This window comes from Lampris incognitus, chromosome 5, assembly GCF_029633865.1.
Source record: "Lampris incognitus isolate fLamInc1 chromosome 5, fLamInc1.hap2, whole genome shotgun sequence".
NCBI classification, from domain to species: Eukaryota; Metazoa; Chordata; class Actinopteri; order Lampriformes; family Lampridae; genus Lampris; species Lampris incognitus.
The window spans coordinates 29,200,158-29,223,091 of NC_079215.1; the positions used below are offsets into that span (position 1 = coordinate 29,200,158).

At 44.0% G+C, this 22,934-nt stretch overlaps 1 protein-coding gene across 1 annotated transcript; it reads left to right on the forward strand.

Moving 5' to 3' along the window:
• The first annotated feature begins 2,322 nt into the window (after nucleotides 1–2,322).
• Nucleotides 2,323–22,668, forward strand: LOC130112940 (bMERB domain-containing protein 1-like). Its single transcript, XM_056280462.1, has 6 exons — nucleotides 2,323–2,337; nucleotides 2,507–2,661; nucleotides 16,141–16,214; nucleotides 18,092–18,206; nucleotides 18,746–18,816; nucleotides 22,553–22,668. The coding sequence occupies exons 1-6, from the start codon at nucleotides 2,323–2,325 to the stop codon at nucleotides 22,666–22,668; spliced, it is 546 nt and encodes a 181-aa protein (XP_056136437.1).
• Nucleotides 22,669–22,934: the final 266 nt, after the last annotated feature.

Genomic DNA, 22,934 nt, shown 5'->3' on the forward strand with positions numbered 1-22,934 from the left:
TGTTTAATAAATAATTGATATTGTACTTGCCCATTTGCTGTGACAGGTTTTTTTCCTGTGTGTATACATTAGGCATGCACCTACATTGTTTTTTCACTTGCCGATATCTTCAAGTATCGGCTGATACTGAGTGCCAATTCAATCCATTACTTTTACTGAACAGTAAGGACTTAGATCATTAGTTTGGGGTCAATGGGCAAAATAGTTGAGGTAGAATCAGTTTTATTTCAGGAATCAGGAACACCTCATGTACTTGCGCACATGAAGTGAAACAAAATGCCGTTTCCCCCAGCCCACAGCAGCAGTGCAGCATACAGACAAAAAGACATTTAAGATAGGCTCCAGCATCCTGCGACCCTGAGAGCAGGATGAGCAGTTTGGATAATGGATCGATGGATGGAAAAAACACAAATATTCAAACTAATATCCAAACCAAACAAAAAAAGAAAAAGAAAAGAAAAGAAAATCACTATCCAAGGAAACAAACACCAGCCAGGATGACTGTCAGAACCGCTGGTCTGCATGGGCTTGCAGTTAGCCTGCATCCTGTCAGACCGCATCCTGTCAGACCGCACTCAATGTTTCCTCCTCAGGCGCAGCTCCAGCCAAGGGCCGTGGTCCCTGTGGCAACCGGACAAAGCAGACCAAGCCCTCCCAGCCAGACACCCTTGACACACCTCCCCACACTCCACACGACAACATCACAAACACTAGTCAACGCCAGGTGAGGCCGCCGCCAGACCACCCTCCGTGTTATCGGAACTGCTGGTCTGCATGGGCTAGCAGTTAGCTTAGCCTGCCCCGTTTCCGCGTCGTGTAAAACCGCCCTTGGTGTTACCTCCTCGGGTGCAGCTCTGGGCAAGGCTGCAGTCCCTGGGCCCACAGCGCAGCAGACCAAGCTCTCGCAGCTAATCCAGCGGCAGCTCTCCCAGCCAACAAACGACGATGAAAATTTAGATGCGGTCGTGGACAAAAACACTGCATCGATGGCACTGGGTGAGGCCGCCGCAGATGTGAATTCACCCCGCCATCTTCCCACACCAGAAGCAGAAGACTGTTTTCCCTCACCATTAAAGAAATACAAGCTTCCATGTGCTAAAAAAAAAAATGCAGGAAATCCAGTCACTTTGCTTTAATTTATGATGTTACTCATGGGTTTTGGTATCAGCTTTCAGCCTTGGGTAAAATTTCACATACCGATACTCCATTTTAACCTGGTATCGGCCCAATATCAGATATCAGGTGAATTCAATTCTCAATCTGCTCTCCCCACTGACTTATTTTTTCTTAAGTTTTTATTGCGTTTCTTTAAGAAAAATTAATACAAATGAACAAGCACAAAAAAACAAAATAAAATGTTATTTATCTATATATATATATATATATATATATATATATATAAACAAGAACTAAAACAGAAATGACTTAAATCCTCCCCACTGACTTAAAGGTTAACAGAGCTGTTAATGGTGTCAGCTGTTTGACCTCAATGATGATGATGATCATTATTATTTTACTTTATTGTATGTTGTCACCTTTTTCAAGTCAAGATTTTTGAATTTTGCCAAATTGTGCTTTAGTCGTTTTATAAATTGACTTTTGGACTTGAATATGGGCACGGTGGACCAGTGGTTAGCACTGTTGCCTCACAGCAAGAAGATCCTGGATTCAAACCCCAGACAGTCCCAGGTCCTTTCTGTGTGGAGTTTGCATGTTCTCCCCGTGTCTGTGTGGGTTTCCTCCGGGTGCTCCGGTTTCCTCCCACCATCAAAAAGACATGCATGTTAGGATTAATACTCCTGTCTGTGCCCCTGAGCAAGGCAATGGAAAGAAGAACTGGAGTTGGTCCCCAGAAGCTGCAGCTGTCCACTGGTCCTATACAATAGGATGGGTTAAATGCAGAAGACAAATTTCATTGTAACCTGTACAATGGTAAAATGGTAAATGGACTGCATTTTATATAGCGTTTTTCTAGTCTACTGACCACTCAAAGCAACAAATGACAAAATAAAGTGGCTTTCTCTCTTTCTTCAAATATCTCATGCTGTAGCCTGATTTATTCTCAGAGGATCTAAATAAAACCATATTGTATACCGATATCTTTGAGGTAACAAAAATATTACAAATGTTCCTCTGAGCTAAAATAAATGCATAAACTTATCCATGAACTTTTTTGCATGTAACCAGCTAGTGACAGGGTCCTTTCCAAGGTTTTTCAGAGTGGGGGGAAATTGCCCCCTCCTCTCTTCCACCATTGCCCTTCACACCCATTTGACTAAGTATTTTCATTTTCATAATTGTTGGGTCAAATCTCCAAGTGCTATGGGGAAACTGCTGGCGAGTAAAACAAAACATAAAAGAATCACAGAGCAACATGTTGAAAATCATGTTACTGTATGTGATCAATATGCAGTAATGCCTCTGTCAGGAGAAGGTGTTTTAATGTAAAAGAGCCAGGTATCTGAGTTGACGCTGTAACATAAACAAAAAAAAAAACACATCTGAGGCTGACCCTCTGTTTCTTTCTTCTGTCGGGTCAGAGGAGGACGTGGTGTCCATGGCTGACTCCAGCATTACTGTTGATGACATCGAAAATGAGCTCTTCAAGATTGAGAGGATCCGCGATGTGCTGGTCAGGAGGGAGTCAGAGCTCCGATACATGTGAGTGGCTCTCCATCTATTTGTCTTCTCATGATGTCATAAGCTTTTGTTTGTTGTTTTGCATCCCAGTCAGCAGTTTAGTGTCATATCAAAATGATGGGAGTGGTACCAACTCAGATCCTCCTTCTTATAGATGTAGCATAATAAATCTGAGAAGGCTACCCCACATTTCAGTGAATTTAGACACAGAATCTCTCACTTTAGCTATCATCAACTCGTATGAGACTGTAGCCATCATGAATTCGATCCAGTCCTTAGAGCACAGTGTGCTTGTATTTTTCCAGTTCCTTAATATAACCCTGGCTGAATTAAGGAAGCCTGCAAGGGCTAACCCAGACTGTGCCTTTGTGAGTCCAGCTGGTAGAGCAGATTTGTCTCCAAGAAGGCATAGATGTGGCAAGCTTGGCAAGGGCTGGTCCAACCACTCCTCAATTGCCCCAACCACTCATGTCCAAAATGGGGAAACCAGCGCACAATCTCACATGAGGTGTACCCATAGAACTTTTACATTTAGACCAAGATTTTTAAGTCTGACTGGAGTCAAATAATACCTATGAATTATTTTATAATGTATAAATTTGCTCTTACTATCACTTACTGACCAGCCCACATTCTGAACAATATTCTCCCATACCTCTTTATCAAGCTCAATGTCCAGGTCCCTTTGCCATATTATCCTCAGACTCTCACTTTCACCATACAGAGCATTGGCTGCCATTTTATAAAATGCAGAGGATGATTGTACAATATTGGGAAGCTTTAGGAACCTCTGTAATACATTTTCATCCTGCTCTGTATTGTAACTGATAGACTGTACACAGCTCCATAATTGGAGAAATTTCCAAAAGTGTCCTTTATCAGTCAGGTTATAATGATCCTTTAGCCCCTGATAGGAATAAAACACTCCTTCATCAAATAAATCAGCAATTGTGGCTAACCCCTTACTGTGCCCCCCCCCAGCATACTGTTTTCTTCCCTATCTTAATCGCAGGATTCTCCCATAAAGAAGAGTAACCTTATTTATATTGAGAAAGGCTGAACATTTTTATGAACCTTGCTCCAGACCTCCCATGACTGCTGAAGTATTGGATTGATTTCCCTTTCAGGATGAGACTTTGAAGGTTTTTGAGACAGAGCAACTAAAAATCTAAACTGAGAAGTAAGCGATTTCTCTATCTCCATCCACCCCAGATGTGAGCCACTCTCTGACGAGTGTTTGCATAGTTTCACCATCTCAAAGGCAGTGTTGTACAATTCTATATTTGGCAGTGCCAATCCACCTCTCCCTCTACTGGTGAATAGCTTATTAAAGCTAATTCGGAGTTTCTTTCCATTCCATTGGAAGTCCCTAACTACCTCGTTATACTGCTTAAGCACTGATGCAGGAAGGTTTAAAGGGAGCATCATATTAATATAGTTAACCTTTGAGGACACCATCATTTTAAGCATATTCATTTTTCCCCAGAGAGATAAATTCAACACTTTCCACTTGGCAAAGCTAGTCTTAATGTTTTGGAGCACTGGATTAATTTGAATGCTCTCCTGAAAGTCTTTATTCAGAATTATACCTAGATATTTCATCCCCAACGATAGTCATTTAAAAGGAAATGCACCAATGTCAGCAGGGGAACAACACACTGAGATTGGCATTACCTCTGATTTTTGCCAGTTGATTTTATAACCTGAAATCTCAGAGAAATTCTCAACAATGTCCATGACACCTGGAATAGAGGAAGCTGGGTCTGATATTGTCAACAAAATGTCATCCGCATATAAAAACGTTTTATGCTCCCTGCCTCCTGTTAGGACCCCCTTAATTCTCAAATCCTCTCTGATTGACACTGCTAGTGGCTCCACAAACAGAGTAAAGAGTAACAGGGACAAAGGGTTTCCCTGCCTAGTTCCACGTCCCAGATTAAAGAAGGGGGACGTGATACCATTCGTGTGAACTGCAGCTCGTGGTGCTTAATATGGTACCTTGACCCATTTAATAAACCTGCCTCCAAGCCAAAAGCCCACAAGCAAAGTATACACCAAATACCCCCACTCCACCCTATCAAATGCTTTCATGGCATCCAGTGAGAAAGCAGCACCCGGAATATCTTCTTTACCGTTTAAATAGGTGGAGTAGGCATCTAAGGTTGTCTGCTGCTGATCTACCTTTAATATAGCCAACCTGGTCATCATTAATAATTTGTGATAGAACTTTTTCAATTCTCATTGCTAATACCTTTGTCAATATCTTGCCATCTACATTTTCCAGCGTGATTGGGCGAAAACTACTTGGATCAAGAGGGTTCTTGCCTTTTTTCAACAGTACTGTGATTACAGCATCGTTGAATGTTGGTGGCAGCTGTCCCTCAGCCAGCGCTTCTGTATACACATCGGTTAGAATAGGTGCCACTATGTCCTCAACAATCCCTTTATCAAAAGGATATCCCTGCCCATACATGGTCTGTGAGGTGCAACAACCAAATATCCCTCCAAACCCCCCCCCCATCTTAAGTATATGTCACTCTTGTGTCATAACTCTGTGACTACTGCTGAACATCTTAACCAGAACTTGAACCGAGTCCTCATTTTAACACCATACTGCTTATTAACCAGCTCACATAAATAATCAAAAGAATAAAATAGAATAAGATTAAGAAAGAAATGTACAAGAAAAAAGATAACTGCACCTGTATGCCTACATAAACACCTGTTACAGGCCATACTCACAACTTCTGGCATCGTACTTTAACTTGGTCTGTTAGGACTGTCCTGCATGCTCCGTGTGCACACACAAATCTCAGCAGCAGTGTTAACGTCTCAGTCCAGTTCAAAACTTGCATATAGATTTCTGTTATATCTTGTAGTTAGTCCGCCGCCCACTATGGGGGGGGGGCAGTGGGTAGACTGCCTCAGCTCTGGTGGACTCAGAACAGGGATTATTGTGCCCCAACAAGTTCTGGCCACTCTAACTACAAATCAAGTTTTTCAAGGGGTTTCCTTGACCTATAGGAACAGCGAGGCCCTCGTACCCTATTTCCTCCTCCCTAACATCGGGCTCAGTATTGGGCAACTGAGGCGGCTGCTCAGCTTCACTTCCGCCATCCCCCCCGACAGCTTGTGGTCATTGTACCTGGTCCCCAGGCTCTGTATACGGTGGCTGAGTTGACTGCTCAGCTCGATAGCCATCAGTGTCCAAGTTGGCCTCGGGGTTCTGCCGCTGGTCTTCCTTGTGCAGGTGGCATCTGTCTGACTCTCTTCTTAATAATAGGTGGTCCACATGACGTCTAAGCACCTGGCCTTCCACCTCCACTCTGTAGGAGAGAGGACCTGTGCTGGTGATCACCCTGGGTAGCCGTTTCTTATGGCTTATGAAATCCCTTACCCACACTTCTGCACCTGATGCCAGTGTTCTTGTTGGCCTGGTGCTGTTTTTTCTACAGATCATGCGCTCTTGGTTCTGGAATACGTTAGCATGGGCATCCGGTCTTAGCAGGTCAAACCTGGTTCTGACAGGACGGCCGAATAACATCTCTGATGGTGACCTGCCGTCAAAAACCTTGATATGTGTGTCTTTAGCGATCCTCCTGACCCCACCATTTTCTTCAGGGCCCTCTTAACTGTTTGGACAGCTCTTTCAACTATTCAATTTGTGGAAGGCTTCTAGAGGGCAGATGTTGTGTGTCTTATGCCACTGGATGTCAAAAATCCCTTAAACTCAGCACTCATGAAAATTGCTGCATTGTCTGACACGACTGTATGGGGGAAGGCCATGAGTGCTGAACATCTCCCTTAAGCGCTCAATTGTTGCTGCTGACATGGCTATTTCGAATGCGCGTCTACTGCTATCAGGAACAGTTCACCCAGGAATGGACCTGCATAGTCTATGTGAATGCGTGTCCATGGTTTGCCAGGCCATTCCCAAGGTGAGACTGACGCTTGGGGAGGGGTGTTGCGTACCTGTTGACATGTGGTACAGGCTTGCACTTTAAATTCTATTTCATTATCCAATCCAGGCCACCACATATGAGCTCTGGCTGTTGCCTTCATCCTCGAGATTCCTGGGTGTGGTTCATGAAGTTCCTCCAGCAGGGTTTCACGGGCTTGTGGTGGCACCACAACACAGAGCCCCCAGAGTAGAATACCATCTTCTACACAGAGCTCAGCCTGCCTTCTGAAGAACAGACTTAAAACCTCAGCTGGGCAGGTTGCAGGCCATCCCTCTTTGAGGAAGCGACACACTTTAGCAAGCAAAGGATCCCTACAAGTCCACTGCTTCAGCTGATGACTGGTAATAGGAGCAGTCTGAAGCTGTTTCAATAAGCATGTCAGCTCGGTTGGCCTGTGTGTGTCCCTGGGCATTTCTGGGAATGGAAGCCTGCTGAGGCCATCAGCGTTTGCCATGGAGGGTCCTGGCCTGTATCTGAGGACATACTGATATTGAGCCAGTAGTAGTGCCCAACATTGAAGGCGTGGTGATGCAGCTGGCTGAATGTTTTTTAGCTCACCTAGTAGACCCACTAGGGGCTTGTGGTCAGTTTGGATGGTGCAGTTATGGCCATACACATATTGGTTGAACTTCTTCACAGCAAAAATTACAGCTAGCGCTTCTCTCTCCAGCTGAGAGTAGTTCTTTTCTGCTGGTGACAAAGAGCGAGATGTAACAGATGGGCCTCTCAGAGTTGTCCTTCATTCTATGTGACAAAACACCTCCAAATCCGTATGGGGAGCCGTCACATGTTATGATCAGGGGCAACTGTGGCTCATAAAGTGCCAGCATCGAACTCATGCAGCTTCTTCCTGACCTCGGTGAACCGCCTCCTCCTATCTGCCACATCCTTCGTCATGTAGGGGAAAATTGAAAGTTTAGACCCGCCCCATTGGATCCCTCTGGTACGAGCCTTCGAAAACTATGAAAGCGCATAATGACTGGGCGAGGCGGAGCGCCTTCTGCTAGCACCTTATTCAGAGAGCGGTGCACTATCTGCAACTGCGATTTGGCTAGATCCACCCCAAGAGTCTCAGAGAAAATTGCTTCACACGCTCCCAAAGGTTGACATTATTTTCATATTTTTCTTTCAGCCCAAATAGCCCCGCATTGAAGCGCCTCACTGTTAGCCAGATTCACAGATTCCCGAAGTTCTGCACACTTTAGCACTGTTATCAGCAAGTTCTGCATGCACCCGTTCTCGTCTTCAAGTTCAGAGAACTGATTCTCAGCCTCGTCGAGTCGTTGAAAAATGGCTGCAACATCCGTTTTCATTTTATCCTGAGTAGTCTTGACACTGGTCACATCCAATTGCAGGGTTGATAGGGTGCCACTGAACCATGACATTTCCTCCATCTCTCTCTGCAACACAGCCTGCAGTTCAGCAAACCCAGGTGGCACCAAAGCTTGTGGAGACTGCGATTCTTTTTCAGTAGGCCTGAATGTAGCCCTGCTTGCCATGCTAACGTGGCTAGTGCCCTGCTTAGCAGCTCTCATTTTTGGGTTAGTGTTCGCTGTTGTCATGTTGAACGTCAGCAAAGCAAATGAGCATTAACTTGGGGCAGTATTCACACGTATATTAACCACACTTTATAAGTTTTGGGGGGGTCAATTGAAGCGTTCATACGAAGAAACTCTGGGGGTTCATGCGGAGCAATGCTGTTAGATGTCCATCTTCTTCAGCGGTCCCATGTGACTCCTCGACCAGCTGCGCTTCATTAAAATTTCAACTGACCTACCTCTGCTTTCACCAAGCAGACCAGCGCTCGGATGTAAAACTATCTGCTTTTCTGACAAACAAACATAACACTGTCTGACAACAGAATGGATGCAAGGAGAGGTGTGTGTGTGTGTGTGTGTGTGTGTGTGTGTGTGTGTGTGTGTGTGTGTGTGTGTGTGTGTGTGTGTGTGCGCGTGTGTGTATTTGTTGTGCATATGTCTCCCCGCCTGCCGCCCAATGACTGCTGGGATAGGCTCCAGCATCCCGCGACTCTGAGAGCAGGATAAGCAGTTTGGATAATGGATGGATGGATATGTGTGTGCGTACGTGCGTGTGTGTGTGTGTGTATTTTTGTGCAGTTGAAACAGATAATCAGCAAAGGAGAGGAAAACAGCTAAAGAAAGATAGAGAGACAAAGAGTGAAAGAGGAGGGTGTCTCACTGGAAGTCCAAAAAGCATCACAGTTACACCCACCCAGAATACCAACTAGTCATTGATTAATAGTCACTAGTAATTAATCCATAGTGACTAGTAGAATTTGTATTATCAACTAGTGCTATTTAAATAGTGATTAGTAATTATGGAGCCTCATAAGGTTCAACTGATAAGCAGCTTGTAATTGTCCTAGTAAGAATATAATAGTGGCAAGTGCCTTTGAATTAGGTACTAGTAACTAAAATAAAGGAACTGGTGTTTGCTGAATTGTTACTTCTACAGAAAAATTAATAGTCCAAGTTAGTAACTAGTGCTTATTCTAATAGAGCTGGTATCTAAATATTAACTAGTCGACTGCAATAGTGACTAGTGTTTAAAAAATAAACTACCGTTCAAAAGTTTGGGATCACCCAAACAATTTCGTGTTTTCCATGAAAAGTCACACTTATTCACCACCATATGTTGTGAAATGAATAGAAAATAGAGTCAAGACATTGACAAGGTTAGAAATAATGATTTTTATTTGAAATAAGATTTTTTTTACATCAAACCTTGCTTTCGTTAAAGAATCCTCCATTTGCAGCAATTACAGCATTGCAGACCTTTGGCATTCTAGCTGTTAATTTGTTGAGGTAATCTGGAGAAATTGCACCCCACGCTTCCAGAAGCAGCTCCCACAAGTTGGATTGGTTGGATGGGCACTTCTTTGAGCAGATTGAGTTTCTGGAGCATCACATTTGTGGGGTCAATTAAACGCTCAAAATGGCCAGAAAAAGAGAACTTTCATCTGAAACTCGACATTCTATTCTTGTTCTTAGAAATGAAGGCTATTCCATGCAAGAAATTGCTAAGAAATTGAAGATTTCCTACACCGGTGTGTACTACTCCCTTCAGAGGACAGCACAAACAGGCTCTAACAGGTACTATTTAATGAAGATGCCAGTTGGGGACCTGTGAGGCGTCTGTTTCTCAAACTAGAGACTCTAATGTACTTATCTTCTTGCTCAGTTGTGCAACGCGGCCTCCCACTTCTTTTTCTACTCTGGTTAGAGCCTGTTTGTGCTGTCCTCTGAAGGGAGTAGTACACACCGGTGTAGGAAATCTTCAATTTCTTAGCAATTTCTCGCATGGAATAGCCTTCATTTCTAAGAACAAGAATAGACTGTCGAGTTTCAGATGAAAGTTCTCTTTTTCTGGCCATTTTGAGCGTTTAATTGACCCCACAAATGTGATGCTCCAGAAACTCAATCTGCTCAAAGAAGTGCCCATCCAACCAATCCAACTTGTGGGAGCTGCTTCTGGAAGCGTGGGGTGCAATTTCTCCAGATTACCTCAACAAATTAACAGCTAGAATGCCAAAGGTCTGCAATGCTGTAATTGCTGCAAATGGAGGATTCTTTGACGAAAGCAAAGTTTGATGTAAAAAAAATCTTATTTAAAATACAAATCATTATTTCTAACCTTGTCAATGTCTTGACTCTATTTTCTATTCATTTCACAACATATGGTGGTGAATAAGTGTGACTTTTCATGGAAAACACAAAATTGTTTGGGTGATCCCAAACTTTTGAACGGTAGTGTAGGTACTGTCTAATTTTTAATGACTAGAGCCTTAAAATGAATAAATGATAAAACAGCCTGCCATACCTAAATTCGCAGTCTCCTAGTAGTTAAAGTAAAGTATGCTGTTTCCCCTTTATTTGTATTCTAGACCTCACGGCTCCTCTTCCACCTGTCTGGTTAAGACTCCTTACCTGACAGGTAGACAATACACAGTAGCAAGGCTCTCAGTTTGCTGACTTTGATGAATGTGTGTTGCTGACCCTGCTTACCAGTGTGTGTGTGTGTGTGTGTGTGTGTGTGATTATGTAAAATACATGTGAGGGAACCTTCAACCTATAGAGAAGGGTAGGGGGGATCCGTAATCCCTTCTTTCATCCTCTCTCTCTCTCTCTCTCTCTCTCTCTCTCTCTCTCTCTCTCTCTCTCTCTCTCTCTCTCTCTCTCTCTCTCTCTCTCTCTCTCTCTCTGTCTACCTCAGTGGTTCTTCAGTACTGAATTAATGAGAGGACGTTAAAGAGAGAGACCACTAGACAGAAAGAGATGCTGAGAAAGCTGCCTTATTAAGCAAACATATGGTTCCTGGACTGTGTTAGACTGAGTAATCTCCTGTGTGATGTACGACAATTTGATTTTTCCTCAACAGGCAATGATTCTCCTCTCCCTAGGGTCCCTTATCATCTGTACACCTTTTCAAGGCAATAAATGTTTTTTTTTTTATAAGAAGGAATGATAACCACTTTGACATATATAAATTATATGCTTTTAGTGTTTACATTTGTGTGTGCTCTCTGTTGCTCCATCAGTGAAACCATTCATCTTGATGGTGAGTTCATTGTTGCTGGGGACTTTAACCAGGCCAACATGAAGACAGTCCTCAAACACTACTACCAGCATGTGGACTTTGCTACAAGGGGGGTTAACACATAGGACCTAGCCAACACAAACATCAATAGGCCTTTTCCGTGCTCATGTGCTGGCTTGGCTTGACTTGGTTTGACTTGGTATGTCAGCCCAGCACGGCTGGGATTTGCATTTCCATTACAACAAGGCTACCCTCTTGAAGGTGTGTCTTTACCTGATGGCGGCTTGTCTTGAGTCAATGATGTTTAAAAACAGCGCCCTGTTTTCGATGACATTGAAAAGCAGAGCTACATATCATCATGAATTTTAAGGCTGTTATTACGATTTTGCTTGGCATCTACCACTTATTGCTTGAAAAACCAAGATGGGATGACGATCTGCTATGTCTGGCAGCAGAGGCTTTTTAAACATGTAACTGAATCGTCACTGAACAACAAAGCTGAATCATCCCTGAATGATGACAAAGCCCATCTGATGTCACCATGGCCTGCCCAGAGGCAGATCTTGTACGCTTTGGCCTGGCTCCAAAGGAGGTCCATCTCAGGCAAGATTTGACACAACTCAGCGTGTTTAAACTGGTGATGAGAACACAAATCAAGAGGGCATGGTTTGACTCAGCACGGCGAAAAGTACCAATGGAAAACCCTATGAGGAGGAATTCAAGGCAGCCCCCCTCCCCCACCTTGGCACCTCAGACCATCTCTCTGTAAGGCTAATTCATGCATACAGGCCCTTGTTCACCTGAACAAAACCTGTGAAGTAAACCTGGGTCTGGCCAGAGCGAGCTATGTCAGCATTCCAAGACTGTTTTGAGTGCACTGACTGGGCCATGTTCAGGGAGATTGCCCCTGACAATCAACACATCAACCTGGGGGAGCATGCTGAGTCTGTGTCCGGATACATGTGCAAGTGCATAGATGATGTCTGGGTCACCATGAACATCAATGTCTGTGCAAACCAGAAACCCTGGCTGACCACTGAGGTGCATGCAATGCTGAGAGCTTGGAATGCTGCCTTTAAATCCGGTGACATGGGGGCCCTACGATCACCAAGAGCCAACCTGAACTGAGCCATCGGGGTAGCAAAGGGCACTCATGGTCAGAAAATCCAGAGTCACTTTCATGACTCCAGGGACACCAGGTGCATGTGGCAGGGAATCCAATATCACAGATTACAAGACTACTCCACCACTCTGTGATGAAAACATTGATTTCCTTAATGAGCTCAGTAAGTACTTTGGACAGTTCGAGGCACTCAATTACACACCTACGAGAAAAGCCGCCCCTCATCACCATGACTGGGTACTCAGTCTTGACCTGGTTGATGTCTAGAGGACACTAAGGAGAGTCAACACAGGAAGCTGCAGGTCCTGAAAATATACCAGGCCGTGTGCTCAGAGAATTTGCTGACCAACTGGCACATGTCCTCACAGACATTTTTAACATCTCACTGAGCCAGGCTGTCATTCCTCCATGCTTCAAGACTGCCACCTTCATACCAGTGCCAAAAAAATCTACAAATTTATGTCTCAATGATTACCGGCCTGTAGCACTCAGTCCCATAATGATGAAGTGCTTTGAAAGGCTGGTTAAGGACTACACAATATCCAGACTCCCCTCTGCATGACCCGTTCCAGTTTGCATACCGTCCCAGCCACTCCACTGAAGATGCCATATCCTCTGCACTCCACCTGAGCCTATCATCTGGAGGAAAACACCCATGTGCAAATGCTGTTTGTTGACTTCAATTCAGCTTTCAATACAATCATCCCTCAGCACTTGGGCTGGGTACTGGAGGATGGGCCTGGGCCTGAACACCCTCCTCTGTAACTGGCTATTGGACTTCCTCATAGACAGACCTCTGTCAGTACAGGTTGGAAACAGTACTTCCAACACCATCTCATTGAGCACCAGTTCCCCTCAGGGCCGTGTCCCTAGTCCACTGCTGTTTATGCTGATGACCGACGACTGTTGTGCCGAGTTCAGCACAAACCACATCATAAAGTAAACGGACAAAACAGTAATTGGCCTCATCGGGGATGACAAGGACCTGGCTTACAGGGAGAAGGTGGAACAACTACTGGACTGGGGAAACCCCAACAATCTGTCCCTGAATGTCGATAGAATGAAAGAGATCATTGTTGACTTCTGGAGGAACCACACAAATCACACTCCCCTCTACATCAACGGCACCACTGTGGAGTTGGTCAAGAGCACACAGTTGCTGGGGGTGCACATTATGGACAATCTAACCTGGACCCTAAACACCTCATCGCTAGCCAAGAGAGCCTAGCAGCATCTGCAGTTGCTGTGACAGATGAAGAGAGCTCACCCCCCCCATCCTTATCACATTCTACAGAGGCACCGTAGAGAGTGTACTGACCAGCTGCATCCCTTTTTTTTTTTCCTTTTAGATTTTTACCCCTTTTTCTCCCCAGTTGTACTTGACCAATTACCCCACTCTTCCGAGCCGTCCCAGTTGCTGCTCCACCCCCTCTGCTGAGCCAGGGAGGGCTGCAGACTACCACATGCCTCTTCCGATACATGTGCAGTTGCCAGCCGCTTCTTTTCACCTGACTGTTATGAGTTTTGTCTGGGGGATGTAGCACGTGGGAGAATCACGCTATTCCCCCCAGTCCCCCCCCCCTGAACAGGCACCCCGGCTGACCAGAGGAGGCGCTAGTGCAGCGACCAGGACACACACCCACATCCGACTTCCCACCCACAGACACGGCCAATTGTGTCTGTAGGGACGGCCGACCAAGCCAGAGGTAACATGGGGGTTCGAACCGCTGATCCCTGTGTTGGTAGACAATGGAATAGACTGTTACGCTACCTGGATGCCCTCTGCATCTCTATCTGGTATGGAGAATGCAATGCCTCAGTCCCTGCAAATAGTGATGAGAATAGCTGAGAAGATCATCGGGACTTCACTCCCATCCATTCAGGACATATCACAAAACACTGATTCATCAAGGGGACCCCACCCATTCCTTTAATGGACTGCCTGCCTTTCTGCCCTCCAGCAGGAGGGACCGGAGCATACAGACTGCCAGGTTCTGCAAAAGCTTCTTCCCCAAGCCCATCAGACGCCTTAACTCCATTTAACCTCCCCCTACACACACACACACACACACACACACACACACACACACACACACACACACACACACACACACACACACACACACACACTCATACACACTCAGACTGTGCCAGTCTACAAACCGCTTTTAACCTGTGTGTTTATATTAAATACTCAGCCGCTATTAAAGGCAGTCGTACTCTTGTGTGCATTTTTTTTAATTATCCTCGTGTCTGGGTTATAGTGTATGCATATATACACTAATCAGCCAAAACATTAAAACAACTGACAGGTAAGCGAATAACATTAATTTTCTTGTTACAATGACACCTATCAAGGGGTGGGATACATTAAGTGGCAAGTGAACAGTCAGTTCTTGAAGTTGATGTGCTGGAAACAGGAGCAATGGGCAAGCATAAGAATCTGAGCGAATTTGACAAGGACCAAATTGTAATGGCTAGACGGCTGGGTCAGAGTATCTCCAAAACTGCAGCTTTTGTGGGGTGTTCCCAGTATGCAGCAGTCAGTAACTACCAAAAGGGGTCCAAGGAAGGACAACCGGTGAGCCAGTGACAGGGTCATGGGTGCCCGAGGCTCAATGATGTACATGGGGAGCTAAAGCTAGTCTGTCTGGTCCAATCCCACAGAAGAGCTACTGTAGCTCAAATTGCTAAAAAGTTAATATTGGACATCTGGGTAGTGTGTAGGTCTATTCCGTTGCCTATCAACACGGGGATCACCAGTTCAAATCCCCGTGTTACCGGCTTGGTCGGGCGTCCCTACAGACACAATTGGCTGTGTCTGCGGGTGGGAAGCCAGATGTGGGTATGTGTCCTGGTCGCTTCACTAGCGCCTCCTCTGGTCAGTCGGGGCGCCTGTTTGGGGGGGAGGGGGAATTGGGGGGAATAGCGGGATCCTCCCACACACTACGTCCCCCTGACGAAACTCCTCACTGTCAGGTGAAAATAAGCAACTGGTGACTCTACATGTATCAGAGGAGACATGTGGTAGTCCGCAGCCCTCCCCAGATTGGCAGAGGGGGTGGAGCAGCGACTGGGACAGCTCAGAAGAGTGGAGTAATTGGCCTGATACAGTTGGGGAGAAAAAAAAGGGGGGGGATCCAAATAAAAAAAAGGTAATGTTAGCTATGATAGACAGGTGTCAGAACACAGTGCATCACAACTTGCTGTGTATAGGGCAGCGTAGGCACAGTCAGACACAGTGGCCATGATGACTCCTGTCCACCACCGAAACTGCCTACAATGGGCATGTGAGAGTCAGAACTGGATCATGGAGCAATGGAAAAAGGTGGCCTGGTCTGATGAATCACGTTTTCTTTTACATCATGTGGATGGCCAAGTGCGTGTGCATAATTTTCCTGGGGAAGAGATGGCACCAGGATGTACTATGGGAAGAAGAGAAGCCAGCAGAGGCATTGTGATGCTCAGGGCAATGTTTTGCTGGGAAAATTTGGGTCCTGACATTCATGTGGATCTTACTTTGACATGTGCCACCTACTTTAAACATTGTTGCAAACCAAGTACACCCTTTCATGGCAACAGTATTCCCTGAGCACTGGCCTCAGGTGGTTTTAATGTTTTGGCTGATCAGTGTATTTAACTTATCATCTTTTGGTTAATTTTGTCAGTTTTAATAGTTTTTTCTATTACAGTCATAGCCGGATGCACAAAAAAAATCATTCTGCTGTGTACTGTCCTGTGTATAGTCTGAATGACAATAAATCTTGAATCTTGTGCGTGCGTGTGTGCGTGTGTGTGTGTGTGTGTGTGTGTCCATGAATGGTGTGCTGGTTGCATTTCTGTCCCATGTCCTCACAGGATGGATGACATGCAGCTGTGCAAAGAGATTACTCGACTTAAGAGGGAACTGCAAAAATTAGTGTCTGTTCCAGGTATGGACCGCCACCTGTCCTCCGGTGATCAGTCATTTTGTCCAGTGAGACATTTGTTTGAATTAAACAAGGAAAATGGTTAAACAGATATGAATCAGTGTTTAATCCCATATATGTGTACCTGAAGAATGGAATATGGTAACACTTTACAAAAAGGTACATTAATTAACAGTAGTTGATAAGCATAATTAATTAACAGTTAATTTATATGACTATTAATCATTTACTAATGGTGTTCAGCATTTACTAACACTAGTTAGTACATTAATTAACCTGTAAGCCATTAATAAACATTAACAAGAGAAATTTTTTAACAGTTGCTTAATGCATATTATTGTATTAATTAACTTTTAGTTGATGCTTATTACTGCATTAACTAACAGTTAATAAATGTACTCTTATTGCAAAGTGTTACCTTGAAGATAGTGTTTCATCTCATTGTATTATAACTACTCCTGTATAATAAAAGTATAATGATGACTCCTGCACAGAACTGCAGACAGGTATGATTGCTTGTTTCCCTTAAACCAAGGTAGTTAAATTGAACAGCTGAACAGTACTGGATGTTACAGAATGACTTAAGATTCCCAGGTTAGCAGCCACTTCATCTTAAAACTTAAATGTGCAGCATCCGGGTGGTGTGGCGGTCTATTCCGTTGCCTACCAACACAGGGATCGCTGGTTCAAATCCCTGTGTTACCTCTGACTTGGTCGGGCGTCCCTACAGACACAATTGGCCATGTCTGCGGGTGGGAAGCCAGATGTGGGTATGTGTCCTGGTTGCTGCACTAGCGCCTCTGGTCAGTCGGGGCGCCTGTTCGAGGGGGACGGGGAACTGGGAGGAATAGCTTGATCCTTCCACAAGTACATCACCCTTGCAAAACTCCTCACTGTCAGGTGAAAAGAAGCAGCTGGTGACACCACATGTATCAGAGGAGGCATGTGGTAATCTGCATCCCTCCCCGGATTGGCAGAGGGGGTGGAGCAGTGACCAGGACAGCTCGGAAGAGTGGGATAATTAGCCTGATACAATTGGGGAGAAAGGGGGGGAGGGGATAAAAAAATTGTTTGAACTTTGACCTGACCTATAAGGATATTCGTTGGTCAGCCTGCTGTTCACGCTACAGTATTCACTTTCCACCGCTCGCCTTAAAAGGAGAGCCTGGTAATGTCGCTAGTCAGATTCAGATTCAGACAACTTTATTTATCCCAGAAGGACAATTCAGTTTCGCGGTTGCCTTTAGCAGACCATCTGGCATTTTCAAACTTCACACTCGAAAACAGTTTTGATTTCTTTACATTAGTGAACATGACTGATGCAAACAACCCAAGTCAAACTCAGGAGATTTTAAATGTGTAGAATCCAGCCATTAACAAGCAAATTATTGGGGGGGGGGGGTAGCATTGCTGTTGTTTTTTTTGTTTTTTTTTAAGAAATCCATCCATTATCGAAACCGCTTGTCCTACTCTGAGGGTCGTGGAGGTGCTGGAGCCCATCCCAGCAGTATCATATTAATTACTCACAGCCACCACAGAATAATAGATGTCAGCATCTAATTAGAATGTGATATTAAAATCCCTGGTAAGACCACTTTGTTGAAATTCATCATTTACCCAAAGTTGATCTATCTTGTTCAATTTCCCCTTGAACTTAATGCTGAACAATTCTATCATCAGCTAAATTAGTCTAATGTCACTGCTTTCATTAACAAGACAGCATTGCTGGTTTTTATGCAAATTTACAAATTCACAAGGATTATAGGCAAGAGAAGTATTTATTGAAATTAAAATAAAGAATAAAAATGCTATGCAATACAAGTCATTTAAATTGCTTGTTGCCTGCTATAGATATTTAGATGTCATTTTCTTTGCCTCAGATAATGACAAATCCAAGGAAGACCGCCAGAAAGAGGAAGAGCTCCTGCAGCAGATCCAGAAGCTGGTTGAGGCCAGAGACTTCCTGGTGGATGACGTGGAGTTCGAACGCCTGAGGTGTACTTCTACTTCCTGGGTTTTGCTGCTTTCTATTTGTGTCATTTTACTCATAGAGAAACTGTTACAATTTTGATCCTTTGCTTCTGAACTCTAATATTCTTTGTTTTGTTTTTAGTTTTTTTGCCTTCTGCAAGAAGTTGTCTGTCTGCTCCTCTACATGCACACAGACACATGACACACACATGTATATAGACACAAGCACAGACACACACACACACACACACACACACACACACACACACAAACACAGGGAACTGGGGCGGGAAGGGACTAAAACACACACACACACACACACACACACACACACACACACACACACACACACACACACACACACACACATTTCAAAGCGTTTCTTGCAGGAAGTCAGAGAACAACTTTGTAATAATTTGATTGTTTTTTTATCAGCACAGAAAGGAAGGAATTTCTTCAATAATGCATCTGTGTTTGTAACCTGAAATCATTATCTTGTTTTTTTATTATCATTTCAGCTGCGCTATCCCTAATAACAGTCTGCTTTCTCCTTCCTCTTACAGAGAAAAAGAAGAAGACAGAGAAATGGCAGATTTTCTCAAGTCCAAGTTCCCTAAAAATACGAAGAGTAAAGGTATTCCAAGCACCAAACGGCTTTGTGCGCTTCTAAAGGCTCAACAGCTGTGAAGCAAAACCCTGATCGACTCGATACCCATTCAGAGAATGGTGTCAGCACAACCTGAAAAGGGGTCTTCCTCTACCTCTGTTTGTTATGAGTCAAAGCTTTGGTCTCCCAAGGTCTTTAGAGAGATAAGGCTTTTATAGGATGTGTCCACTGAAATGAACTCCAAAGGGTGAAGAGGAAGAAAATAAAAGGATGTGAATATCAGTTTATTGGACCTCTGTGTGCATTGCTTGCAAAATCATTTGTGAACTGCTTTTAAGAAGTAATCACATATTCAGAAGACCGGACCATCTTTTCTGTACCTGTACATATAGAGGGCGTGGACAAGATGGAAACACCGAACAATATGTTCACATCAAGTATTTAATAAGGAGTAGCCCTTCGCTTCAGAATAGCTTCAGTCCTATTGTGAATACTGTCATATACACCGATCAGCCAAAACATTTAAATCACCTGAGGCTACTGCCATCAGGGAATACCATTGCCATGAAGGGGTGTACCTGGTCTGCAATTATGTTTAGGTAGGTGGTTCGTGTCAAAGAAGCACCCACATGAATGCCAGGACCCAATGTTTCCCAGCAGAACATTGCCCAGAGCATCACACTGCCTCTACCAGTTTGCCTTCTCCCCATAGTGCATCCTGGTGCCATCTCTTCCCCAGGTAAACGATGCACATGCACCAAGCTGTCCACATGATGTAAAAGAAAACATGATTCATCAGACCAGGCCACCTTCTTCCATTGCTCTATGGTCCAGTTCTGATGCTCACGTGCCCATTGTAGGTGCTTTGAGCAGTGGACAGGGGCACTCTGACTGGTCTGCGGCTACGCAGCCCCATACACAGCAAGCCGTGATGCACTGTGTTCTGATACCTGTCTATCATTAACTTTTTCAGCAGTTTGAGCTACAGTAGCTCTTTTGTGGGATCGAACCAACTGGGCTAGCCTTCACTCCCTATGCACGTCAATGAGACTTGGGCGCCCATGACCTGGTTGTCCTTCCTTGGACCACTTTTGGTAGTTACTGTCCACTGCAAACTGGGAACACCCCACAAGGCCTGCCATTTTGGAGATGCTCTGACCCAGTCATCTAGCCATCACAATGTGGCCCTTGTCAAAGTCACTTAGATCCTTATGCTTGCCCATTTTCCCTGCTTCCAACATCAACTTCAAGAACTGACTGTTCACTTGCTGCCTAATATATCCCACCCCTTGACAGGTGCCATTGTAACGAGATAATCAATGTTATTCACTTACCTGTCAGTGGTTTTAACATTTTGGCTGATCGGTGTAAGTCCTAAACTGTGTCTGCTTCAGTATTGGACCACCTTTTAAAATAGAAAAGCCTCCAGTTCTTTGAGGGATGAAGGAGGTGAAAATCTACTTCTGATGTTGTTCAGATCTGGTGATTGGAGTGAGGGCATGGAAGACGTTTGACTTATGAAACCACTCTTGAATTTGTTTTGCTGTGTGGATTGGTGCATTATTGTCTTACAAGATCATGAGGGAACACTATGTGCACTTGGTGTACCTTCTCCTGCAAAATGGCCTCATATTCCTTGGCAATTATATGACCAGGCAGAGTAATCGTCGGCGCGAATGACTCCCATGAGATGGCTGCCCGTATACTGTTATGGATCCTCCACCAGGTTTCACAGTCGGCAACAGCTAAACCTACAGTTTTTGTTGAGACTGGTTACAGAGGTGCTAAGTCTACTCTGTGGTGATTATTGAGGCTGTCGTTTTATAATGTTTAGCAATTACTATGAGTGAGTGTCCATCTATCCCGGTCGATGAGTCTTAACTTGAGACCAGTGTTACTCTTTGCCGGCGCAGTTTTGTCTGTGTTTGGTTTGTTGTCATGGGGGTGGAAACTGTTCCCCTTGACACATTAAATGATTTTGCAGTTTTTGTGACAGATGCACCTGCAGTTTTGGGCACTGACTATTTGGCCTCTTGCTTGCCTTGCGTTGAAAACTCCAATATCAAAGTGCTGAATGTCAACTTGTTTTACAGCTAACAGTTGGTATTCAAACCCATATGACTCCTATAGCTGCCTGTATATGTGTGTGTGTGTGCGTGTCTGTCTTTGCCTTTGTGTACCATTCTGCTAACCTCTGTGTTATTATCCCAGAAAGTTGAATCAGTCCATCTGGACACAACGTTTAGTGAGAGAAATGTTTCATAACTCATCTAAGTGACATCTTCAGTCTAAACTGACTGCAGGTAAAGTTGAATTAGTCCAGATGGACTGATTCAACTTTCTCGGATTTCCTTCCCTGGGTTGCTGAACATCCATCAACACACTCTGTGTTGTTATATAAGCACAATTGATTATTATTCTCTCTGCAGCAATTATAATTTTATAATCATGCAAAAAAAATCAATAGATGTTTAAGTAAATTAAACATAATGTGTGGTGTATTCAGTGCAGTTACTTTTTTTTAACAACTTATCAATGCTTCATTTTCCCAAAACTTTATTAAATCTAAAAAATTACTGTACTGGGCTAAACCCCAGACTTCAAAGACAAAATGAGACACAAACGACACACAGATGCTCACAAACTCCATTACATGCATAGACACTACTGAAAACCTATTAGACAATAGTTAGAACAAAATCCAAACCACTCATAAAAGTATTTAAAGAATCCGTGCCCTGTTATTGTAAATTTTGTGTTACACAACAACAATCTACATGAATAGTGATCACTTTAAGACACCTCCTAACACATATCATCTAAAATATTTTTCTTAATGACCCAAAATGAAACATTGTATTAACACTATTAAACTAGTTTATGGGATGTCCCATTTGTCTTGAGAAAATAGCAGATACATGTTAGCTTACACACGTATGATATATGTATATGTATACCTGTACATATATGTACACCTAGACATTAGATGTTTGTGAGATAAATAAATGCAAATAAAAGCAGAATAGAATCCCTACAGACACAATTGGCCATGTCTGCGGGTGGGAAGCCGGATGTGGGTATGTGTCCCGGTCACTGCACTAGCGCCTCCTCTGGTCGGTCGGAGCGCCTGTTCGGGGGGGAGGGGAAACTAGGGGGAATAGCGTGATCCTCCCACACGCTCCGTCCCCCTGGTGAAACTCTTCACTGTCAGGTGAAAAGAAGCGGCTGGCGACTCCACATGTATCAGAGGAGACGTGGTAGTCTGCAGCCCTCCCCAGATCGGCAGAGGGGGTGGACCGGGATTGCTTGAAAGAGTGGAGTAATTGGCCAGATTCAAACGGGGAAAAGGGGGGGGGGGCACAATAGAAATCATCATTGAACCAGTAAACATTTAGAGTGTAACCAGCTTTGTTGATACTCCTGGTAAGGCTTTTAAATGTTTTTAAACTTTTTAATGTATCTACAATTTGTGCGAAGACAAGTTGATGAAGCCTACAGGTTTGGTGGCTGAAACTGTGGTTCACATTGTTTTTATTCATATACCAGTTTTTTTCAAATAAGGGGGGAGGGTGACAACTTGCAGTATATTATATGATGAGTAAAGTAATAATTTTTCACCCACAATGTACGAATTTCATGTTTTACATCTTTACCCATTCAGTTTGCATCACAGTAACAAGATAGTCTCAATTTTAGGTCAGATTTAAAGTTGTTTAAAAAAAATTCAAAATATTCAAAATGTGATCTGACCTCTGTATTTCAGGCCGTGTCCCAACCAGAAGGCTAGCATCAGGGGTCCAGCAGACCTCCTCCCCCTTCACCAAGACTGGGCTCACCTTGCTGAAGGAGTGCTGTGGCTTCACCTGCTCCATCATGTAGGATGAAGACGCAACATGAAGGGTCCCACTGTGACTCGACTTTGAGACCAAGAACTGCAATAACCGTCTGCAAAATCACGGTTTCAAGTTTCTCTTTTGCAACCTGAGGAGAACATGACACGAATGGATGGACCGATGTCGATTTCAAGTGAGAAACCTTTGAAAGGGGCAGGATGGGATGCCGAGAAGATGTGGGATTTCTTGTTTTGTGTTTTTTCTTCTTCTCCCATTTCCAGAGTTTGTCTCGTCTGAGATTTTTTTTGTGCC